This window comes from Orycteropus afer, unplaced genomic scaffold (assembly GCF_000298275.1).
Source record: "Orycteropus afer afer isolate SDZICR_OR568_19922 unplaced genomic scaffold, OryAfe1.0 scaffold00096, whole genome shotgun sequence".
Taxonomy (NCBI): domain Eukaryota; kingdom Metazoa; phylum Chordata; class Mammalia; order Tubulidentata; family Orycteropodidae; genus Orycteropus; species Orycteropus afer.
Window position 1 is genome coordinate 1,042,663 of NW_006921683.1, and position 25,245 is coordinate 1,067,907.

A 25,245-nucleotide genomic window follows, 5' to 3' on the forward strand; every position below is an offset into this window, starting at 1 on the left:
GTGCAGTCCCTGGCTAGCAGGGTGATTTTTAGGTTAATTTTTAGGTCCTACCACCACTCGGGAATGTCCAAGTCATTTGTACCATCAGGGGCGCTTAGGTCCCTGCCAGACCACAGCTCCGTATATCTCCTTTTTTGGTATTTTCACGCAAATTCTTCTGCTAGTTGGGGTTTAGTCTACTTTGTATCCTTCCCTTCAAGGCTCAGGGGTCCAAGATTATCTTCTGTGTCTGTGTCAATTGGTTTCCCTTTTCTTTGTTGAAGAGGGTCTGTGTAAGTAGTATTGTTGTTGTTGTTATGTGCTGTCGAGTCTGACCCGACTCATAACGACCCCTTCTTGGGTTTCTGAGGTGGTATCGCTATGGAAGTAGATTGCCCAACCTTCCTTCTGAGGAGTGGCTGGTGGGTTTGAACCGCCAGCCTTCTGGTTAGCAGTCAAGTGCCTTAGGCACTACGACCAGAGCTCCTGAAAATCTAATTGGTAAAGCCATTTTTACTGTCAAAACAATCAACCTAAACAGAACAATATTTTTTTCAGAAAAAGTCTGACTATCTTTTTCTATTGAAATAAATGGATATTTGTATATCTTTCTGTTGCACACATTCTATGACCATTAATAAGGCTTTAGTTTGGAAACTTGGGAAATTAAAAATCAATGACATAATAATGGGCCAAGCTGCTGTACATTTGGCTATATCATTAGTCAAATTTGTATATATACATAATTAAAAATAAGAAGCTCTGGTGGTGCAGTGGTTAAGTGCTTTGCTGCTAACCAAAAGCTGGACAATTTGAACCCACCATCTGCTGCATGATAGAAAGATGTGTCAGTCTGCTCCCGTAAAGATCAGTGCCTTGGAAACCCTATGGAGCTATTCTCCTCTGTCCTACATGATGACTATGAGTTGGAATAGACTCAATGTTAATGTTTTTTTTTTTTTTAAATACTTTCAAGTGAGTCATTTCAACATTAATGACTCCTGAATGTCTGGATACACGAGAATTAAAAATCCCATCCACAGTGGATAGATGGGTACATAGGTAGAGAGATAGGTAAATTTAAATTCACTTACTGAAATTTTTGCTCAGATAGATGCTAAATATGTGTTCATTTGTATCCAAGGTTTATATAGATGCAAGCAGATGTACAAGATTCAATTTATGTAAATATTTACTTAAATGAAAGTGTTATTACAAATACAGTTGTTGTTTTATTTCCCCCCTATGCTTATGAAGTACTCTGATTGTGAAGATATAAATAGTTTATATATTCTTTTTGTGTATAGTGAGTAAATTTCACAAGCCACAAATTTTTAAATGTGGTAATAAATATAATCCTTTATTTTTCTCTCGCTGGGCGTAATTTTATTTTTGAACCCAATGGGTCTTTAATTAATAAAACCACATGCAGCCTGATAATGGTAACATATTCCTGCTCGTTTTTGTGCAAACTCAGTTTTATTATTGTTTTTTGTTTTTATTTTCCTCTCAAATATCATTTGAGATATTTATCATTTGTCATTTGATTCAAATGCTACCTTGCCACAGAGATCTTTTTAGGCCTCTTTAAAACTGTAGCTTATTTAAAATTGTGGTTCTTCCCATTCTTCCTTTTCTAGATTATTTTTCACATTCTAACAATATTTTACACATTTATTTGGCTTAGCACCTAGTTCCTCAAAGAGTGTAATTTCTGTTAGGATATAGAAATTTGCTCTGCTCTGTCCTACGTGATGACTATGAGTTGGAATAGACTCAATGTTAATTTTTTTTTTTTAATACTTTCAAGTGAGTCATTTCAACATTAATGACTCCTGAATGTCGGGATACATGAGATTTAAAAATCCCATCCACAGTGGATAGATAGGTAGAGAGAGAGGTAAATTTAAATTCACTTACTGAAATTTTTGCTCAGATAGATGCTAAATGTGTGTATTATAATATACACACATTTGATATATTATTAATTACTAGAATAGGGCCTGAAACATAGTATGGCTGAATATTTATTGTTGAATTTGAATTCAAGGTTTGTCCCTCTCTTATTCCTAGTATTAAGTTCTGGAACACTCATCTGATGATGATTCTCATTTGAGTTTGCTACCATGTACTGAATTTTTCACTTATCAGCTGGTCTGCATTCCTCTCTGGTGGTATTGTATGGGATATGTGTTTTCCCAACTGTACTTTGGTAACGGTTCAACCCATAGGGTTGTGAGTCCTCCAGTTCACTGCTCTTCTCTCAGCTTCCTCCATCCTTCTTAGGGAGTTCCTGGAAATCTAAGAATCCTTGTTCTGGCAGATTGGGGACCAGAGTCTATTGGTGGAAGGATATATCACCATATCTAGTCTCCTGAAGCTAGCCTGCACAAGGGTTTAGGTGTGGTAGATTCTGGGACCTGGATGTAATCAGAGAAACCTGGTAAGTGCTTCTGGGCTCTGGGATCTACTTGGTCTCCAGCTCAGCCCTGTAAGCTGTCAGACTTGCTTCTTTCCTCTGACACTCCCCTACTCTTGGCTATGGAATCTTTTACCTGTCTGGTATAAAACAGCCTTGGCTCTTTAGTTCTTCTTCCTTTATATCCCTAGTTATTCAGGCCTTCACATTTTTTGTTAATCAAAAGCAAAGCTTTTAATATCAGAAGACCTTTTCTGTAAAGATTCTTGCATTAGCAATACATTTAAAAGCTTATTTTTAAAACTCAAAAGCTAAGAAAGGCCTTTTCTGGTCTCTACTTTGAAATACCCTTTCTTGGGGCAGTGGATGGTCTTGTTTCAGAAGGGCTGAGAGAAGAGTAGGGCTTTGGAGTATGGAAGGATGGAAATAGGGCAGTCACTAGGCACATCATCATATTACATATTTATTTATTTAAGAACAAAACAAACAAGTGAAATAATATAAGAAACATCTCCCTTAACCTTTCCTATTCTAATTTCTGTATTGAAATTAATTAATCTCTGTATTTGCTTTTTGGAGAATGATTTTTGAATATTATCTCCATTCTCACTGTGAAAATGTCAGCCCAGTATTCATTATTAGTTGATGTGCTTCCAGAAAAACTTGTTCTTAATATCTACAATGTACAGTCATCTGATATTTTCCAATTTGTTCTAAGGTACTTGAAAGGGTGATTTGGTTTTGAAATTTGCAGCTAACATCCACTGAATGTGGACATAATCTGTTCATGTTTACCTCACATCTTTCAGAATGTAAGGACTTCCAAGCTCCATTTAATTTGATCATTAGGAAACAAGAAAACTGGGAAGAGAGGGTTAGCTGGAAAAAAAGAAATGCTTGTTTCTTAGCTTTTTGGGATTCTGCCATGTTTTCATTGCACATTTTAATTGGCCCTTAGTGGCATTATTGAATACTTTTTTCAAAGGCTCATTTAGTGTATCTGAGCAGGAAAAATGTGGGCCAGAGAGCATAAAATAAGCATAAAAATGAATTGCCACTTAATAGCCAATTCATCACTGGAACTAAAATCTATCAATTTTTTTGTTTATAGCTTTAGTAATTTAATGTAAATCACGCTGGCAATGTGCCAGATTTACTTATTTATTCATTTTCCACACAAAGAGCTATTTAGAAAGGAAATTTTACAATGAAGAAACTAAACCCCAGATAGTTTATGCAGTTTATTAATCTCACTTTTTTATTTCAATTGATTTACTTATATACTGAGTCAAAGTAAACCTAAGAGCTAATAACTAAAAAAGAACTTTACCACTTTGGAATATGAATGTTTTCAGTTTCTTTGTAATTTCATATATGTTTCTCTTAAGCTAATATTTCAAGATGATTGAAGACATGTTACCTTGTATGTTGTCTTTTATTGGACTTTGACTCCCGGTGTCCCCATGTGTATCAGAGAAGAATTGTGCTCCATAGAGTTTTCAGTAGCTGATTGTTCAGAAGTAATTGCCAGGCCTTTCTTAGGCACCTCTGAGTAGACTGGAACACATTATCAGCTGACCATGTTAACTGTTTACACCACCTAGGGTATCCAAAGTACCAAAAGGAAGAACCTAAACATATTATAGGCCCCTGGATGACACAAATGGTTTGTGTCCCACTACTAATAGAAAGGTTGGTGGTTTGGAAAGCCCCCCCCATGGATACTGCAGAAGAAGAGCCTGGAGATCTGCTTCTGTAAAGATGACAGCCAGTGAAAACCTCCATAAGTAGTAATTTATGTGATGGCAGCAGGTTTGGCTTTTTTGGTATGCATATTTTATATTAATATATTTAATGATGATATGATTTTTCCCTATTATTATATGGGCAAGGAAATGCTACTTCCCACAAATCCATATAGTACTTTTTTCCTTTATTTACTTTATATTTCTTGAAATAAATCTGAAACCATATAATTGAAATCATTCAGTTTTCAATATGCCTGTCAATCACATCTTATTCAAAAGGATTTATTCTATGTTCTCTCTCAATCACAAGAATAGTCCATATTATCAGTTGATTGACCTTTGTCTACCTAATTGAATTGTCTTAATAAGGTGAAATGGACATTCTTTGTCAAAGTACATTTGTGTACTTTTAAAGCTATCTCATTTTGATAGACTAATTTGATTTTTTGTTACATTGTCAAACTGTACAACAAATATAAAAATGGTTTTATAAATCATTGTTACTACCATTCATTCATATTGATAAAGTATTCATTATGTCAAGTGTTTTCATCAAGTACTATGTCACCAGACCTCTTTATTGAGTGGAAGTCTATGAATGTCAAAAACAATGTGTATTTATTTTTGCCATATAAGAAGATTTAAAGTACAACAGGGAATGGAAATTAAAAATAATTAAATTGAAATGAGATTTAGTAACTTCTATTTGTTTGGGAGTTTATCCATGTATGAGAACCACTTTAACTATCAAAGCATTTTCTGCACAGGGTTATAAAGAAAAGCAAGTAATTAAACTGTAGTCAACATCTGAAAATAAGTGTGAATTAATTATCATGCTACTGAAAATTAACAGGTACAAATGGATCACATGAGTTTTCATTTTTATCACAAATTAAATCAACTGTAGAGGAAATTCTATATAAGAATAGGAAAATTTAGAAATAAAGAGAAATACGCATTTGCACAAAAGGAGAATATTAACACAACAATGCATATCTATATTAATTTAGTAAATAAAGACAATTCTTTTAACAACTATATATTGAGAAACTGCTATATGCTGGGTACTGTTTTAAGTATATTGGTTGATAGAAAAATGAGTCAGAAACAGATCCTGATCTCAAGGTATTTACAGTTTAATTATAGGGAATTCAATAATGAGAGAAGAATGAAAGAGAAGCAGCTGTAAAGAAGGCTTTGTGCCAGTCTCAGTAGTTCAATAGAATGAGGCAACTGTGTGTCAGTGTAGGGGGGAGGGGCCCTTATATGTATTTGTTGAAAGTGTAATGTTTTCCGTTTTATGTTTCATCCAAAAGATTAAAATTTATACCCATTTCAGTACCTTCTCTCTCCAGTTCAGAGTATGGAAGTAGTCTGTGGTAACAGTTCATTAGAATCCAGACCATATCAGTATTTTAGATAATTATATAGCTGAGATTTTCTGTCCTAGCCTCTATCTTACTTGCAGGCTTCCTAAATAATGGAAATGGGCATGGCAGTGGAGAAACCAATTTAAAAAAGCATTAAAATTGCCCTTCAGAATAATGAACAGATAGTAACTAAAGTATATACTAATTTGTGAAAAAATATTACATTGGCAAAACCAAAGCCATTGCCATAGGGTCAATTCCAACTCCTTGCAAGCCTATGTGTGTCAGAGCAGAACTGCACTTCATCGGTTTTCAATGATTGATTTTTCAGAAATATATCTCCAGGCTTTTCTTCCAAGACTCCTCTGGGTCAGCTCAAAGTACCAACCTTTTAGCTATTAGTCAAACCCTTAAGCATTTGTTCCACCTTGTTGTTGTTCTTGTTGTTGTTTTGTGCCGTTGAGTCGGACCCAACTCATCACGACCCCTCCTTGGGTTTCCGAGGCAGTATCACTACAAAAGTAGATTGCCCAACCTTCCTTCCGAGGAGTGGCTGGTGGATTTGAACCACCAGCCTTCTGGTTAGCAGTCAAGTGCCTTAGGCACTATGCTACGAGAGCTCCTTTGTACCACGTAGGGACTCTTATTACATTAATATCACATTTTAAAGTTGAAGAAAATGAGGACTGCAAGAGGAGAAATCCATCAAATGCTTTCATTGGTAATATTTTGATATAATCTATAAGAAAGCCTCAAGTATTAGCAATACAAGCAGTGATAGACCTTTCTCATTTTTGAGAGGTAGCTGTTCTGTGTATTTTTTTTTAAATTAAAAGAAATGTAAAGACATAATGATTGTGTGTCTTTTCTATCCAGGGATAGAAGTGACAGCCCAGGCTTCTTGGCTGGTACTTTACCACTTGTGATCACTGTGCTTTATGGAATAACTAAAATTATGTGGCACATAAAAAGACTAGGATGGGGGAATTTGAACCCCTAATTTATATTTAAAAAGCATTTTTAATCTTTTTTGGTTTGCTTTATAGTTACCAGCTGACCAGTGGATACAAGCCTGCTCCAATGGACCTGAGCTTTATAAAACTCACCCCATCCCAGGAAGCGATGGTGGACAAATTGGCTGAAAATGCCCATAATGTGTGGGCTCGAGATCGAATCAAGCAGGGCTGGACTTATGGGATCCAGCAGGTACAAAAGAATTTACACGGCATATACTCTGACATTTGCTTAAGTGGGGATTAACATACTTTGTAACAGGAGAGATTAAATAATAACTGCTTTAAAATCCTTATAATGAGTCTAACTGGTATCTTAATGTACTTGTACATATGCAATAAAATGTCTTTTTGGTGCTGCACTCAAGAAGTGAGATGACGTGTGCTTTTGAGAGACATACTAGGTACATAGATATTACTAGAACTGTGATTTCTAACATGCTTTTATAATTTTCTCACTCTGAGATTGTATTTTAGAGCAAACATTGAAATAAGAAATGATTGAGATAAAATAATAATAATAATAATAGGTCCACAATTACCTATTCAAGATCTTTGGGGCTAAATGAATTTCAGAAATCAATTTTTTTTTAATAATGATGTGATATATCACATATTACAAAATACCCTCCAGAGGGCAGCAGACTGTAAATTAATATTTATTTAGTTAAGAAGCCTAGGGATAGCCATGCCAAGATAAATAAATAGCGACATTAAATATACTTGTATCAATTCAGATCAAGTTTTTATCACCAAATAACTTTTCATGAAAGTTAATAAAAAACTAGAATTTTCTGTATTTCATAATTGGAGATTGATGGCCATGGAAGTACTTGTCAGAAGAACTAACAGTCATTGAGTGCTTATTGAGGCAACAGAGCACAGAGATAAAGAGCAGATTTTAGCCTGGCATCTGAGTGACTGTGTGACTTGAGGTAAACAACTGAAATTCTCTGTGTTTTATGCATCAGTAAATTACTACAGACAGTCTTCAGATTATGAACTACTAACATTCCTAAATCTGTCTTTAAGTTGAATTTGTATGTAAGTTGGAACAGTTAGGTATGGTTTAATATGACATCAGTTAGTTAAATGTTTGTCTCAGTATATTCAATCCTCTCAGTATATAGTGTTCCATTCTATGCATAAAAGCATTAAAGAAATATTTCCAGGTACACTAAAACATCTTTAACATAATAACACAATAACAATAATGTTTGGTCCCAGGACCCCTTGCAGATACCAAAATCCACAGATGCTCAAGTCCCTTATATAAAATGGTATAGTATTTGCATGTAACCTAAGTAAATTCTCTCATGTACATTAAATAATTCTCTAGATTACTTGAAATACCTTATACAATGTAACTGATATGTAAATCATACTTTATGTTCCCTCTTAACCTTGGATGAAATGCTTTGACCAAGTAATTGCTTTTTTTTTTTTTTTTTTAATAATTTTTGAGCCCTGGTTTGATCCCTCGTTCTGCCAAGGACGCAGAACCCATGGATATGGAAAGCCAACTGTATATACCTCAAATTTTTAACGTAATAGGCTTTACAGGGGGTTAGTTCATAACTACAGGTTGTACATAAGTCAGACAATGGTGATGTGGGGACTGCCTGTGTAGAACTAATGTATGTAAAAGGCTTACAACAGTGTCTGGCACATGCCAAATACCATATTTGTTGCTATTGTTAGATGCTGTAGGACTATTCTTCAAATTTATGTACCAACCATTAATGCCAAAGATGAAGAAGTTAAAGATTTTTACCAGCTTCTGAAATCAAAAATTGATCAAACATGAAATCAAGATGCATGGATAATTACTGGTGATTACAATGTGAAAGCTGGAAATAAAGAAAAAGGATCAGTAGTTGAAAAATATATCCTTAGTGATAGATATGATGCTGGAGATTGCAAGACAGAGTTTTGCAAGACCAATTACTAATTCATTGCAAATATATATAGTTTTTTCCAACAACATAAAAGGTGGCTACATATGTGGACTTCACGTATTGGAATACACAGGAATCAAATCAATGACATCTGTGGAAAGAGACAACAGAGAAGCTCACTATCATCAATCAACAAGACAAGGGGCTGACTGGGGAATATACCATCAATATTTCATATAAAAATTAAAGTTGAAGCTGAAGAAAATTAAAACAAGTTCATGAGAGCCAAAGTATGACATTGAGTATATCCCACCTAAATTAGAGACCATCTCAAGAATAGATTTGACACATTGAACACTAATGAGAGGTCATGACCTTTTGCTTTTCTTCATGTATGACATCAAGAACATCATACATGAGGAAAGCAAAAGGTCATTAAAAAGGCAGAAAAGAAAGAGAAGACCAAAATGGGTATCAGAAGAGACTGAAACTTGCTTTTGAATGTAGAGTAGCTAACATGAACAGAAGGAATGAAGTAATAGAGCTGAGCAAAAGGTTTCAAAAGGCAGCTCAGTAAGACAAAGTAAAGTATTGTAATGAAATGTGCAAAGATCTAAAGTTAGAAAATCAAAAGGGAGGACCCACACTCAGCTCTTCGGAAGCTGAAAGAACTGAAAAAAAAAAAAAAATTCAAGCATCAAAATGCAGTATTGAATGATTCTATGTACAACATATTGAATGAAGCTTTAAGGGAAGAAGAAGGAATATACAGAGTCATTGCATCAAAAATAATTGATCAATATTCAGCCATTTCAGGAGGTAGCTTATGATCAAGAGCTGATGGTATTGAACGAAGAAGTCAAAGCTGCACTAAAGGCATTAGTGAAAATCAAGGCTCCAGGAAATTATAGAGTACCAAATGAGATGTTTCCACAGACAGACGCAACACTGGAAACACTCAGTCATCTATGCCAGGAAATTTGGGAGACAACTACCTGGCCAACTGACTGAAAAAGATCTATATATGTGCCATTGCAAAGAAGGGTGATTCAGCAGACTGAGGAAATTATGAAACAATATCATTAAGGTCACACCTAAGTAAAATTTTCTGAAAATAATTTAAAAAGATTTTCGTTAGTATATTGACAGGGAACTGCCAGATATTTATGCTGGATTCAGAAGAGGGTTGTAGAATGAGAAAAAATCACTGGTGAGGTCAAATTGATCTTAGCTGAAAGCACAGAGTACCGGAAAGATGTATCCTTGTCTTTTATTGACAAGGCAAAGGCATTTGATTGTATGTATCATAACAAACTATGGATAAAATAGTGAAAAATGGGATTCCAGAACACTTAATTTTGCTCATGAAGAACCTGTGCATAGACCAAGAGGCAGTCATTTGAAAAGAATGATGGTCATGGTTTAAAATCTGGAAAGTTGTGTGTCAGATTTATATCCTTTTACCATACTTATTTAATCTGTGTGCTGAACACCTAATCTGAGAAGCTGGACTATATGAAGGAGAATGTGGCATCAGGACTGGAGGAAGACTCATTAACAACCTGTGATATGGAGATGACACAGCCTTGCTTGCTGAAAGTGAAGAGGATGTGAAGCACTTACTGATGAAAATCAAAAATTGTACCCCTCAGTATGGGGTAAACCTCAATATAAAGAAAACAAAATCTTCACAACTGGACCAATAAGCAACATCATGATAAACGCAGAAAAGATTGAAGTTTTCAAGAATATCATTTTACTTGGATCCACATTTAACACCCATGGCAGCAGCAGTCAAGAAATCAAATGCCATATTTAATTTGGCAAATCTGCCGCAAAAGACGTAGAGAATTCATTTTGAGGACTTAGGTGCATCTGACCCAAGCTATAATATTTTCAGTCGACTCATATGGATTCAAAACTTCTGTTGCTTCAGAAAGAGGAGTAAGAAAGAATTGATGCATTTGAATTATAGTATTGACAAAGGATATTCAATATACTGTACTCAAACTCACTGCTCTCAAGTACAATCCAACTCATGGTGACCCCTCCTTAGGTTTCTAAGGCAGTATCACTACGGAAGTAGATTGCCCAACCTTCCTTTCAAGGAGTGGCTGGTGGGTTTGAACCACCAGCCTTCTGGTTAGCAGTCAAGTGCCTTAGGCACTGTGCTACCAGAGCTTCTTCAATACACTATAGACTGTCAGAATAATGAACAAATCTGTCTTGGAAAAAGTACAGTCAGAATGCTCCTTAGAAAAGAGGGTGGAGAGAATTTTTGTCTCATGTATTTGGGACATGTTAAAAGAGAGCCAGTCTCTGGAGAAAAGCATCATGTTTGGTAAATTGGAATACTTTGGTCTACTTCATAAAATGATATAGTCAGGGTAAAAGAAGAAGCCACTCAATGAAATGGACTGACATAATGCCTGCAACAGTGGATTCAAGCAGCAAGGATTGTGAGGATGGCACAGAACTGGGCAGTATTGCATTCTATTCAAGATAGCACATAACAGCAACAATCATTATAGGAGTTGATCTCCAGGTCTTTCTCCCATGGAGTTACTGGGTGGTATTGAACCACCAGCTTTTAGGTTAGCAGGGTAGCACTTAACTTTTACACTTCCAAGGCTCCTTAAAAATGCTGTATAACTGTTAAATATTAGTATTGATTGCTGGTCACTATGCCTAGAGATTTACATGTATTATCTTATTTAAATCTCACATCATCTCCATGAATGATGAATGATTCTTATTCTTAATTCAGGTACAGTTCTACACAGAGCCTTAAAGTAAATTGTCTAAGGATACACAGCTACAGAATATGCTACTCAGGATTGCGACTAAAGCCTCCTGTCTTAGTTATCTATTCATGTTACAACAAAAATACCACAATGGGTGGCTTTAGCAAACAGAAATTTACTTTTTCACAGTTTAGGAGTCTAGAAGTCTGAATTTAGGGTGTGAGCTGTAGAGCAAGGGTTTTTCTCTCTGTGGGCTCTGGAGGGAAGCTTCCAGGTCTCTGAGCTTTTGTTCTTTGGTGATCTTCATATTGCTTGATATCTCTCTTCCCCCATCTCTGCTTGCTTGCTTGTCCTAATCTGATCTTTTCATATCTTATAAAACATGGACTCAAATCACACTCAACACTAATCCCATTTCATTAATGTAACAGACAACCCTTCCCCAATGGAACTATAACAAAACAGCCATAGAGGTTATGGTTTTCAACACTTATATTTTTGGGGACACAATTCAATCTATAGCATTCCAACCTTTGACCCCCAAAATTCATGTCTTTGCCACATATAAAAAACATTCACCCCATCACGTCATTCTAAAAGGCTTAACTTCAAGTCCAAAATCTCATCTTCTCAATCATCTAAATCAAGTATGATGAGACTTTAGGTTTATTCTATTCTAGGGCAAAATTCCTCTTCATCTGTGAACCTGTAAAATATAGAATACAAGTTATGTCTTTCCAAAGTATAATGACAGAATGGACACAAGATAGTATTTCCATTAGAAATGGGAGAAATTGGAGGGAAAGAAGGAAAAATAGGCACCAAGAAAGTCCAAAACCCAGCAAAACAATTTACATTAGCTCTCAAGGCTTGAAAATAATCTCTCTTCTCTGAGACCATGTAGGTGATGGTTCTGCTATCCAGACTCAGGGTGTTGGCCATACTTTTTGGTTTCTGAGCAGAGGCTCCTCCACCCTGGGATTCAGCTCTACCTTCCATGCCTGCTGGGATGGTAACTCTGCTTCCTCAGATTTAGGTTGCCCCATTGTCCTAGTTCATCTGAGAGGCAACACCACTCCTTTGTTCCCGGCAAGCATTCTTCTTGGGCATGGCAGCCCCAGCTCCTCAGCTTTGGGCAATGTTCCTGTTCTTCGGGCCAATTGAATGGCAGCCTCACACTCTGGAGCTGAGGTGAAGATCTGGCTCTTTGAAACCTAGGATATCATGGCTCTACCCTTTGACACCCCAGAAGCTGGGGTTTCACTCTTTAACACCCCAGAGGCCATGACCCCACCTTGGAAACTGAAACAGCTCTCCTTTCAACAGTTCTGACCTGCTCCAAGAATGGCCACTTTCTTTTCTTGGAAGACAACAGATGTATCTCCTGAAGTTTAGTAGTCTGAATTCAGGGTACTGGCTCTAGGGGAAGGCTTTCTTTTTCTGTGATCTCTTGACCAAGGTCCTTGTCCTTTTGAACTTCTTCTCCTAGTGATCTTCATGTGGCTTGGCATCTCTCTTCCTGCATCTCTGCATGTAGAATCCCAAGAGGCAGACAGCATTTTTCCTTTCACTCTTTCTCTGTCCTTTCAGTCTAAGTTGATGGATTTTTTGCTGTGGTAGTTGATTAGAGCCAGAAGCATAGACTTAATCTCTTTAACAACAGATTGGGTAGCCACATCCTTGGTGAAAATTCTAAGACACTTACCCTAATTTGTACAACAAAAATTTACAAATCTTTAAGTTTGTTTTCATTTTGCACAATATATTTTTAAGTCCATCTCTTTCCTCTGACATTTTAGTATCACCAGCAAGAAGAACCACATATCCCCTTTAAGATCTTGCTTAGAAATCTCCTAAGCCGGCTATCCAAATTCATCACTTACAAATTCTACATTCCACCAAACATTTGAACATAATTCAAATGAGTTCTTTGCCACTGCATAAAAAGCATCACCCTTCTTCCATTGTCCAATCACTTGTTCCTCCTTTTCTTTTAAAAGTTAACTGTAGGCATATTTTACACCTATATTTTAGCAACATTTTGTTGCTGGAGCCATATATATTCTTTAACTGAATGGAAACTTTGTCTAAGCTCTCCTCACTTCCATCTGAGTACTCACCAGAATTGTATTTGTTGTTGTTGTTGTTATGTGCCGTCGAGTCAGCCCTGACTCATAGCGACCCCTCCTTGGGTTTCTGAGGCAGTATCACTATAGAAGTAGGATTGCCCAACCTTCCTTCTGAGGAGTGGCTGGTGGGTTTGAACCGCCAGCCTTCTGGTTAGCAGTCAAGTGCCTTAGGCACTATGCTACCAGAGCTCCTAGAATTGTATTTAACAACCACAATTTTATCAACAGTGCCTTCAGAGAAATCTACGCTTTTACTATTTGTTGTTGTTGTTGTTGTTGTTATTTGCCGTCGAGTCAGCCCTGACTCATAGCGACCCCTCCTTGGGTTTCTGAGGCAGTATCACTACGGAAGTAGGATTGCCCAACCTTCCCTAAAACTTTTCCAGTCTCCACCCATTACCCAATTCCAAAACCAGTTCCACATTGCAGGTATTTGTTGAAGCAACACCAAATTTTTAGTACCAAATTTTTTATTAGTTATCTTGTGTTGCTATAACAGAAATACCACAAGTGGATGGATTTAACAAGCAGAAGTTTATTTTCTCTTAGTGTAGGAGTCTGGAAGTCTGAATTCAAGGTACCAGCTGTAGGGGAAGGTTTTGTCTCTCTGTTAGCTCTGGAGGAAGGTCCTTGTTTCTTTGAGCTTCTGTTCCTGTGTTATCTTCATGTGGCTTTATATCTCTCTTCCCCCATCTCTACTTGCTTGCTTGTCCTAATATTCTCTTTTAATATTTTATAAGAGATTGACTCAAAACCCACTGTACACTACTTAATTAACATAACAAAGAAACCCATCCCCAAATGGCATTATAACCATAGGCATAGAGATTAGAATTTACAACACAGATTTTTGAGGGACACAGTTGAATCTATAATACCTCCTTGCTCCAGTGTAAAAGTTTTTCATTTCTTTATTACACTGCCTCCTACCTGTACATAAAGATTTTCAAGAATAAAATAGATGTTTCTGGTATACTCAAAGTATGGTTCTGTAGAAAATCAAACACTTGGTTTGAAAAAGTGACTTGCAGAATTCTGTTAATCCAGTGGCTCTTATAATTTGGAAAAATTAAAAAAAAAAAAGGAATACTTTGTTCTACTTTATAAAATAATATATTTCTTTTATTTTGAATAAATCTGGTTATAACTCTTGAGAATTTCAAAACTAGATGTTTTTCAGCTGGTATATGTGTATGGTAATTTGAAAGTTATCCTATTATTGTTACTGTTGTATGCCATTTATCCTACAGAGGGATACAGAATTAAGATTTTGTAAAGGGTCTCTGGAACGTAAGAGCTCACTTGCTTTGAAGACCTTATGGGTCTGTCAGACAAACCAGATTTCTTGGTGTACACCTGTTCCTGAAGGTTCCCATTACTGCCATGTGTTTTCTGTTCCTGCTATAAAACTTCAGATCTCTGTATGAGCTAGCCAAAGCTCTCATTTCAACCATTTCTTCATTCCCTCTCCCAGCTCCACTCACTTTATCACAGCCTCCACCACTTTCTCCACTGACATAGCAGATTATTTGAATGAGTGTTCTCCTTAATTTTTCTTCACTTTCTAGTACATAATCTAATTCAAAACTATACTGTGAACTCCTTGAAAGCAGCGGTATGCTTGTGATAACTCTTCTCTGGCTCTCTAGCATTCAAAATCACTTATCCTGGAGTCACACCAACTCCTGGCAACTTATGTGTGTCAAAGTAACACTATATAGGATTTTCAGTGGCTATTGTTTGGATGTAGATCATCAGGCTTTCTTCCAAGGTGCCTCTGGGTGGACTAGAACCTGAACTTTTCAGTTCATAGCATAGTGCCTTATATTAACCATTTGCACCATTTTGATCTCAAAAATAATTATGCATGGAACCACCTGAGTATGATTCATTAAACCCACTGCCACTGAGTCAATTCCAACTCATAGTAACTATATACATAGAGAGAGAGAGAGACTCTAAAATTTCTGTGTTGAAAAAGTTTGAGGGCAGCAACCTAAAAGGGCAAAGTGCAAGACAGAATGTTTTGGAATTGCATTAGCAGTGATAATAGTTTGTTTACACTGCTTGTTCATTTTGGAGTAGCTTTGTGGTAGTGCTGATAAAAGTCCCCAGAATATTACTCTTAGTGCTACTCTGATAAGCAACCCAGCTGTATTTTTATTCTAGGTGTCAGTATGTTGTTGTTGTTGTTATGTGCCGTCGAGTCAACCCTGACTCATAGCGACCCCTCCTTGGGTTTCCGAGGCAGTATCACTACGGAAGTAGGATTGCCCAACCTTCCTTCGAGGAGTGGCTGGTGGGTTTGAACCGCAAGCCTTCTGGTTAGCAGTCAAGTGCCTTAGCCACTATGCTACCAGAGCTCCCAGGTGTCAGTATAGTACACTTGAAAAGTCCCTTCAGATATTCAGTATAAATTTGCTGGAGGGAGTGAAGAAGGATGGGAGGCAAGTTTTCCCTGCTCCTGTCCATTAGAACAACCCCTAGTAGTCTCCACAGCCTATTTTCTTCAGAAAGTTGTGAAGATATCTACACCCTCCCAAGTTCTCTTTATGGTATGGTAAATTAAACACTGATTTGGTTTCTGGAAATATGAAAAACTTTGATAATGGAACACTGCTAGATAGGTAGAGACAAGTATTTATTTGGGTGAAGGGAAGGGCAATGTACCAAAATTGGGTGATCAACACAGTGCCACTGAGGAAGAAGAAGACACAGAGAGGTACACAAGAGGTACAGACAACAAAGATAAACCCTTTTACATATACAATACTGCACTGTCAGTGGTAACAAGCATTAATCTACAGGTATATAGATGGGTAGACAGGCTGAATGATCAGGTATATCTAGGCAAAGTGATCAATGGTGGGAGAACAGAAGGGCAGTGTCTGCACAGGAAGATAGTTTGTGGGGAGGAGGAGCAGGAATGCATAGGAAAGAAGGACACAAGGAGGAGGTAACTATAGGCAGGGAGTGGGAAGAGAGCTGTTACTTTTTAGGATGCTTCTGAGATGAAGGAGGAACCATCTCCTCTTGCTGTTCAAGTACAGAAGCTTGGTCCACAAAGGAAAGAAAAGAAAAAATGGCTCAATTCGTGATCTGCCCAGCCAGCGCCACCGACTGAAGTGATGTTCTGCAGCTGATCAAGGAACTGTTTAAATATGAATACATGGAAGAGCAAGTAATATTAACTGAGAGAAATTTGCTGAAAGATGGTGCATCACTTCTACCACTATCTAGTGGTTGAAGTGTCAAAGGAGCATTGGACACCAGAAGGACACGGCATTGTTGGTTTTGACATGTACTATTTTACATATAAGGAGCTCTGGTGGCACAGTGCCTAAGGCATTTGACTGCTAACCAGAAGGTTAGTGGTTCAAACCTATCAGCTCCTCCACAGAAGGAAGATGGGCAACCTACTTCCGTAAAGACTTACCATCTAAGTGGGGGTCCCTATGTGACAGAACTCATTTGATGGCAGTGAGTTCTTCAGTTATTATACATATGACCCATAGATTGGTAAGCTACTGTATCTTGCGGACTTCATCATCATGGGTGATTTTAAGGGCATTGGCATAGAGTCAGAAATTCTGAAGAATCTAAGCCAGATTGCTAGGAAATGTCACTGCCGCAGCATGCACTTTTTGGTGGCAGAATGGAATGAACCTTCTATCAACTTCTACAAAAGAAGAGGTGCTTCTGACCTGTCCAGTGAAGAGGGATGGAGACTCTTCAAGATTGACAAGGAGTACTTGCTGAAAATGGCAGCAGAGGAGTGAGGAGTGCTGGTATAAACAAAATGTTCCATTCTGTTTAGAATAAATTCTGAACTTCCTGCTTTCTATCCTGTTTGTAGTGGAATAATAGAATGACCTCCCATTCCAAAGCTTTATTATCAGTGGTGTCATTATGTTTGAAAGGCAGTCTATTTAAAATGACAATTTTGTATGCAGTTAGGAATTTGATTTTTCTTTGAACATCTTTTGATAAACAAGGTGTTGTGATCTTTATATATATAAAAAAACACTTCATTCTTATGAGTCATTTAAATGTGTACAATGTACACACTGATACTTATAGTTTCTGTTTTCATTTCTTTTTAAATAAACTGCCCTTTGATTTAAAAAAAAAAAAAAGACAAATACTGCAGCAGGGTATTTGTTATTCAGTTTGTATACTTATTCGATTTGTATGCTGAGCAAATAATCCAAGAAGTTGGATTATATGAAGAAGAACGTGGCATCAGAATTGGAGGAAGACTTATTAACAACCTGTGATATGCAAATGACACACCTTTCCTTGCTGAAAGTGAGGATGACTTGAAACGCCGATGAAGATTAAAGACTAGTCTGCAGTATGGATTACACCTCAATATAAAGAAAACAAAAATCCTCACAACTGGTCCAATAAACAGTTTCATGGTAGATGGAGAAAAGATTGAAGTTGTCAAGGATTTCATATTACTTGGTTCTACAATCAACACCACTGGAAGCAGCAGTCAGGAAATCAGATGACATATTGCATTGGGCAAATCTGCTGCAAAAGACATCTTTCAAGTGATGAGGAGCAAAGAGGTCTCCTTGAGGACTAAAGTGCGCCTGACCCAAGCCATGGTGTTTTCAGTCACCTCTTACGCATGTGAGAGCTGGACAATGAATAAAGAAGACCAAAGAAGAGTTGGTGCTTTTGAGTTGTGGTGTTGGAAAAGAATGCTAAGAGTACCATGGACTGCTAAAAGGACTAACAGATGTGTCTTGGAAGAAGTGCAGCTGGACTGCTACTTGGAAGTGAGAATGGCCAGATGTAGTCTCACCTCCTTTGATCATGTTGTCAGAAGGGACCACTCCCTAGAGAAGGATATTATGCTTGGTAAAGTGGAGGGTCAATGAAGAAGGGGAGGGCCCTCAACGAGATGGACTGACACAGTGGTTGCAACGATGGGCTCAGGTATAGCAAGGATCATGAGGCTGGCACAGGACCAGACAGTGTTTCTGCTGTGCAAAGGGTCGCTATGAGCCAGAGATGATTTGATGGCACCTAACAACAACAACAGCAGCAGCAGGGTCTCAGTTATACCCATATACAGGTTGCTGTTGAGTTAGTCCCAACCTATAGCAACCCTATAGGACAGAGTAGAAGTGCCCCATAGGGTTTCCAAAACTGTAAATCTTTACAGAAGCAGACTGCCATATCTTTCTCCCAAGGAACATCTGGTGAGTTTAAACTACCAACATTTTGGTTAGCAGCTGAGTGCTTTATGACTGTATGATCAGGGCTTTGCTAGTGTGTCAGTCCCCCAAGAAAACAAACAAACAACAACAACAAAAAAAAAAAAACTCACTGCCATCAAGTTGATTCCAACTCATGGAAACTTCCATTGGGCTTCCATGGCAGTAAATCTTTACAGGCACAAACTTCCTCCTCTTTCTTCCACAAAGCAGCTGGTGGGCTTGAACCACTGACCTTTGGTTAACAGCCAAAAGTGTTAAACACTACACTACTAGAGCTCCTTAGAGTGTCAGTTATTGTACAGAAATTAATTTCTTAAATAGTGGTATCCTATATACTTACATAAATTAATACATTTCTACTATGATAATGAAAGTAAACTTTCTGCCTCTGTATTTAGGCATCCTTTTAAGAAGTTCTGGTGACATAGTGGGTAAGGCATTTTGGCTGCTAATTATAAGGTCAATACTCAAACCCACCAGATGCTCTGTGGGAGAGAGATGAGGCAATCTACTTCCATAAAGATTTACAGCCTTAGAAACCCGATGAGGGTCGCTGTGAATCAGAATTGACTTGATGGCAGTGTTTTTGTTGTTACCAAGATAGTAACATAGCCTGTTCTGTCTCTGTCGACAAAATGTTAACCTCATTTGAATTTGGACCCTTTTTGTATAACAGATAAATTTAAATTTTGAGTCTTCGTCATATGTATGCAAATGCTGAACAATGAATAACAAAGACTGAAGAAGAATTGATGCAATTATGGAGTTGGCAAAGAATATTGAATATGCCATGGACTGTCTAAAAAACAAACAGATGTCTTGAAGAAGTACAGCCAGAATGCTCCTTAGAAGTGAAGCTGGCAAGACTTTGTCTCACGTACTTTGGACATGTTATCAGGAGGGACTAGTCCCTGGAGAAAGACATCATGTTTGGTAAAGTTGAGGATTAGTGAAAGAGAGGAAGCCTTTCAACAAGATGGATTGACACAGTGGCTGCAACAATGGGCTGAAATATAGCAACAATTGTGAAGACAGCTCAGGACCAGACAGTATTTTGTTCTGTTGTGTGTGGGGTCTCTATGTATAGGAGCCAACTCAACATCACCTAACAACAAACATTTCAGTACTTTGGTATTATTAGTTTCACCAATAAGGAGACAATTTAACTCATTTTTTCAAGCTACTTGAAGGGTGGTTGTCTGTATCACACTGGGTTTTCTCTGAAGAATGGAAAGCAGCTTGTTATTCATTGACTCTAAACCACTGAGGTATACCAAGTACTAATTTGGCTCTCCTTATAACAAAAACTTGTCAATGAATTATATGTGGAAATTATATGTTCTCTAAGTTAGCTCATTGCCTTGTGACCATGGCATATGGGAGATTGTTAGGGAGATTGTTAAGCTGAATTATTGTTGTTTTTACTTTTTCTTCTTGTGAAGAAAGCTACTTTTAAATTGATGCATTTATGGGTTTGATTAAACCTTTCATACTGATAGTGTCTTGGTAACTTCCCTAGCCTGGAAAGACGAAGAGGATGTGGAAGGGACAGATTTTACCTAAAAAAAAAAAAGCCGTTGGAATTGCTTTGATGATTTACACTTTTTTTTTTTCTTTCTGTAGGATGTAAAAAACAGACGAAATCCCCGTCTTGTTCCCTATGCTCTTCTCGATGACCGAACTAAGAAGTCAAATAAGGACAGCCTTCGAGAGGCTGTGCGGACCTTGCTGGGATATGGCTACAACCTGGAAGCTCCTGATCAAGATCATGGTATTTTTATTTAACTTTCGTTACCTCTGGTTGCAAAATCATTTAGTAGCATTTAAAAGCAAAATAAATAAAAGGAGGAAATAGTACATAGAGCAGTCTGAGTGTCTGATTTAGGCCAGTGGTTGAGAGTAGACTTTTTTCTCCTCCCTGAGGATGATACCTGAAGGACTAGGACCCTCTCTCGTTTGTTTGGCTCAGCTGTAAAGTGATCCTGCAGGAGGAGAAAATGAGTTTACCCTCTTGAAGAGTGTAAGGTGATTGGTTAACCTTCAAACTGATTCTGATACTGTCCCCTCCACCTAGCCCTCCTTCACAAGAACTAATTTCAGTTGATAATGGGAGTATACCTGTAGTAGAAACTAGTATTTTCTAAAATTCCATATTCATTTTTTATATTCATACACATGTTGTTGTTGTTAGATTTTGTCAAGTTGATTCCAACTAAAAGCTACTCTATGTACGGCAGAACAAAATCCAGTCCTATGCCACCCGCACAGTGGTTACTATGTTTAAACTCATTGTTGCAGCCTCTCCGCCAGTCCATCCTGTTGAGCATCTTCCTCTTTGTCTCTGACTACTGTACCAAGCATACTGTCCATCTTCAGGGTCAGGGACTGGTTCCTCCTGATAACATGTCCAAAGTACCTGAGACAAAACCTCTCTGTCCTTGCTTCTAAGGCACATTCTGGCTACACTTCTTCCAAGACCAATTTGTTCATTCTTCTGGTAATTATAGTATATTTAATACTCTTCCCCAACACCATACTTCAAAGACAGCAATTCTTCTTTGATCTTCCTTATCCATTGTCCAGTTTGTGCATGACTTGGGGCAGGTGCACCTTAGTCCTAAGAGTGACATCTTAGCTTTTAAAAAGGTTTTTTGTAGTAGATTTGCCCAATGAAATACATTGTGTGATTTCATGACTGCAGCTACCACTTTGTTGATTATGGATCCAAGTAAAATGAAACCCTTGAAAACTTCAATACTTTTCCCATTTATCACGATATTGCTTATTAATCCAGTTGTGAGGATTTTTGTTTTCTTTATGGTAAAATGTAATCCATGCTAAAGGCTGTATGTAGTCTTTTTCTTCATCAGTAAGTGATTCACGTCATCATCACATTCATCAAGCAAGGTTGTGTCATGTGCATAGCACAGGTTATTAATGAGTCTTCTTCCAATCCTGATGCTGCCTTCTTCTTCAGGTAGTCCAGTTTCTCAGAATGTTTGCTCAGCAAACAGATTGAATAAGTATGGTGAAAGGATACAACCCAGACACATACCTTTCATCATTAAACCATTCGGTATCTCTTGTTTATTCAAATGACTGCTTCTTGGCCTATGTACTGGTTCTGCATGAGTACAATTAAGTGTTGTGGAACTTCCATTCTTCTCATTATTATCTATAATTTTTGTGATTCACACAGTTGCCTGCCTTTACAACAGGCAATTAAAAAATGTCAATAAAACACAGATAAATATCTTTCTGGTATTCTCTACTTTCACCTAAGATCTATCTGACATCAGTAATGATATCCTTCATTCTGTTCTTTGAATCCAGCTTGAATATCTGGCAGTTCCCTCTTGATGTATTGATACAATGATTTTTGAATTATCTTCAGCAAAACTTTAATTTGCATGTGATATTAATGATATTGTTTGATAATTTCTACATTCTGTTGGATCAGCTTTCTGTGGAATGGACACAAATATCGATCTCTTCCAGTTGATTAGCCAGATATTTTCTTCCAAATTTTGTGACGTTAATGAGTAAGCACTTCCTATGTTGCATCCATTTGTTGAAACATCTAAATTGATATTCTGTCACTTACTGCAGCCTTGTATTTTACCAGTGCCTTCAGTGCAACTTTGACTTCTACCTTCCACACCATTGATTCTTGATCATATTCTACCTCCTGAAATGGTTGAAAGTTGACAAATTCATTTTGGTGCAGTGGCTCTGTGTATATATTTTATCTTCTTCCTGCTTCATTCAGTACTCTGCTCATAGAATTCTTCAGTATTACAACTCAAGGCTTCAATTTTTCACCAGTTCTTTCATCTTCAGAAATGCTGAGTGTATTCTCTTGGTTTAACTCCAAGTCTTTGCACATTTCACCTTAATACTTTATTTTGTCTTCTTGAGCCACCCTTTGAAATCGTCTGTTAGCTCTTTTACTTCATCATTTTTCTACTTGCTTTAGCTTCTTTGTGTTCAAGAGCAAGATTCAGACTGACATCATTCTAACATCCATTTTGGTCTTTTCTTTCTGTCTTTTTGTGACCTTTTCCTTTATTCATGTACAGTGTCCTTGATGTCATCCCACGTCTTATCTGGTCTTCAGTTATTAGTGTTCAATATGTCAAATCTGTTATTGAGATTGCCTGTAAATGGAGGTGGGATATATTCAAGGTTGTAATTTGACTGTCATAGACTTTTTTTTTTTTTTTTTTTTTTAATTTCTTCAGCTTTAACTTGAAATTCCATATGAGTAATTGGTGGTCTGTTTCACAGTTATCCTGTGACCTTGTTCTGACTGATAATACTGAGCTTCTCCATGGTCTCTTTCCACAGATGTAGTCGATTTGATTCCTGTGTATTCCATCTGGCTACCTCCACGTGTATATAGTCACTATTTATGTTGTTGAAAAAAAAGATACTTGCAGTGAATGAGTCATTGGTCTTAAAAATTTCTATTGTCTGACCTCCAGCACCATTTCTATCACCAAGGCCATATTTTCCAACTACCAATCCTTCTTGTTCCCAACTTTCATATTGCAATCACCAGTAATTATCAATGCATCTTGATTACATGTTTGATCAATTTCAGACTGCAGAATTCGGTAAGAAAAACACTTGAATTTCTTCATTTTTTTCATTTATGTTTGGTGGGTAAGTTGAATTATAATCATATTAACTGTCCTTTCTTGTAGGTATATGGATATTATCCTATCACTTACTCACTGAACTTCAATATGGATCTTTAAGTGCTCTTTTTTCAGTGACTGTGGTGCCCATCCACTTCAATTTGTCTTTGCTGGCATAGTCAACCATGTGATTCCCAATTCAAAATGGCCAATACTAGCCCATTTCAACTCACTAATACCTGTAATATCAGTCTTTAGCTGTTCCATTTCATTTTTCCAACTTTCAATTTCCCAGATTCATACTTCGTATATTCCCCATTACAATTCCTAATGGATGTTTGTAACTGTTTTTTTTCCCCTTATTTTAACTCATCCTACATCAGCAAATGAAGGTCCCCAAAACTTTACTCCATCCACATCATTAAAGTCTACTTTACTTTGAGGGGATATCTCTTTTGCAGTTACATTTTGAGTGCCTTCCAATGTGAGGGTCTCATCTTCTGGCAGTATATCTGAAAATATTCCACTAACTAGTTTTTTTAGAAGTAGATCACAAATTCACCTTCCTAGTCCATCTTAGTCTAGAAACGCCACTGAAATCTGTCCAACATGGGTAATCCTGCTGGTATTTGAAATACTGGTGGCATAGTTTCCAGCTTCACAGAAGTACAACAAACTGACAGACAAGTACTCATACGAAAAATGTATAGGCAATATTAATTAATAAATGGAGTGTTTTGCTTTAAGAAAAGCACATGACAATAGCCACACAATAAATATGTGCTGAATAATGGATTTTTAACTGTTATATAAATTATACGTTTTTGTTAAATAACACCTTTAAGAATATGGCGTACAGTGATTAATTCCTTAATCCTTTGCTCAAACAGTTTGAATTAAGTTAATTACAACCCCCAAAAAAAGAAAACAACTCACTGCCATTGAGTTGTATCCAACTCATAGCACCCCTTGGGTTTCTGAGGCCCAACCTTCCTTCCAAAGTGTGGCTGGTGAGTTTGAACCACCAGCCTTTTGGCTAGCAATCAAATGCCTTAGGCACTATGCCACCAGAGCTCCCGAACATAATTATACATATTTTAAATTAGAAAATGTGGATCAATGAATGTATTTTTCAGTATGAGGCCTATTTTTTGTTTGCTTAAGTATTTTAAATCTACCAAAATTATCCTCCAGTGACTAATATTATCAGTATAGTATCTGTACATAGAAAGTAATGCCTGCAGATATTAAAGTAATAATAATGGTTAATATTGGTAAGGTTCAGTGGAGAGATTCTTTATTTGGCTTTGAACACGTTCAGTGTGAGATAATTGTGACACAACAAGATGGAGAGCCCAGAACTCAGTTATATACACAGTAGAAAGCTGAGGCTATGTCTTGAGAGAAACCAAGAGTTAAAGATTTTATTTTCTATTAGGAGATATTTGAGCATATTTATATACAAAGGAAAAAAAAATAGAAGAGAAGGGAAGAAGATGAAAATAGGGGAATAAGAGAAGAACCTTGATGAGTGAAGGGACTGGCCTCATATAAAAGGGAAAACACTTACCAAAGGTTAGTGGGAAAGAGTTAAGGACTAGAGAGATTCAGAAACCTGTTTTATGGATAATCAGAAGGAAGTGTAGGGAATTCCTATTTTACAGTTATTGTTTTTATTTTATTGAAATTTTATTTTTTATTTTTTATTTTATTGAAATAAAAAATAAGTTTATTTGCTAAGATGGAAGAGTTTCAGAAGGCTAGACTGGGTTAGAAGTCTTGAAGAGATCATTAAAGATTTGCAGGATACAGAGTTCTTAGTCCATAGTCTTTTTTATTTTTTGTTATTTGGGTGCAAGTTTATAGAGCAAATTCATTTTCTATACAACAGTTCATATACATTTTGTTTCATTGCTATTCCCAAATGTAAAAGCTATTTTCCTACTTGCTCCCTGTGTCCTTCTTTTCTATGCATCCCTGTCCTCTGAGCTATCTTCCTGTGCAAATAGTGCCCTTCTGATCTCCCATGGTTGATTGTTGTACTTACCTGTTATAAATGCTCACCTTATAAGTT

General features: G+C 37.0%; 1 protein-coding gene and 1 pseudogene across 1 annotated transcript in view; both read left to right on the forward strand.

Moving 5' to 3' along the window:
- RYR2 (ryanodine receptor 2) overlaps positions 1-25,245 on the forward strand; it is a 1,099,979-nt gene that overhangs the window by 624,565 nt on the left and 450,169 nt on the right. Inside the window, exons 26-27 of the mRNA XM_007942720.1 lie at positions 6,563-6,722; positions 20,155-20,302. Coding sequence (XP_007940911.1) covers positions 6,563-6,722; positions 20,155-20,302 — 308 coding nt within the window. The remainder of the gene's footprint in view (positions 1-6,562; positions 6,723-20,154; positions 20,303-25,245) is intronic.
- Positions 16,383-17,079, forward strand: LOC103198538 (annotated as a pseudogene).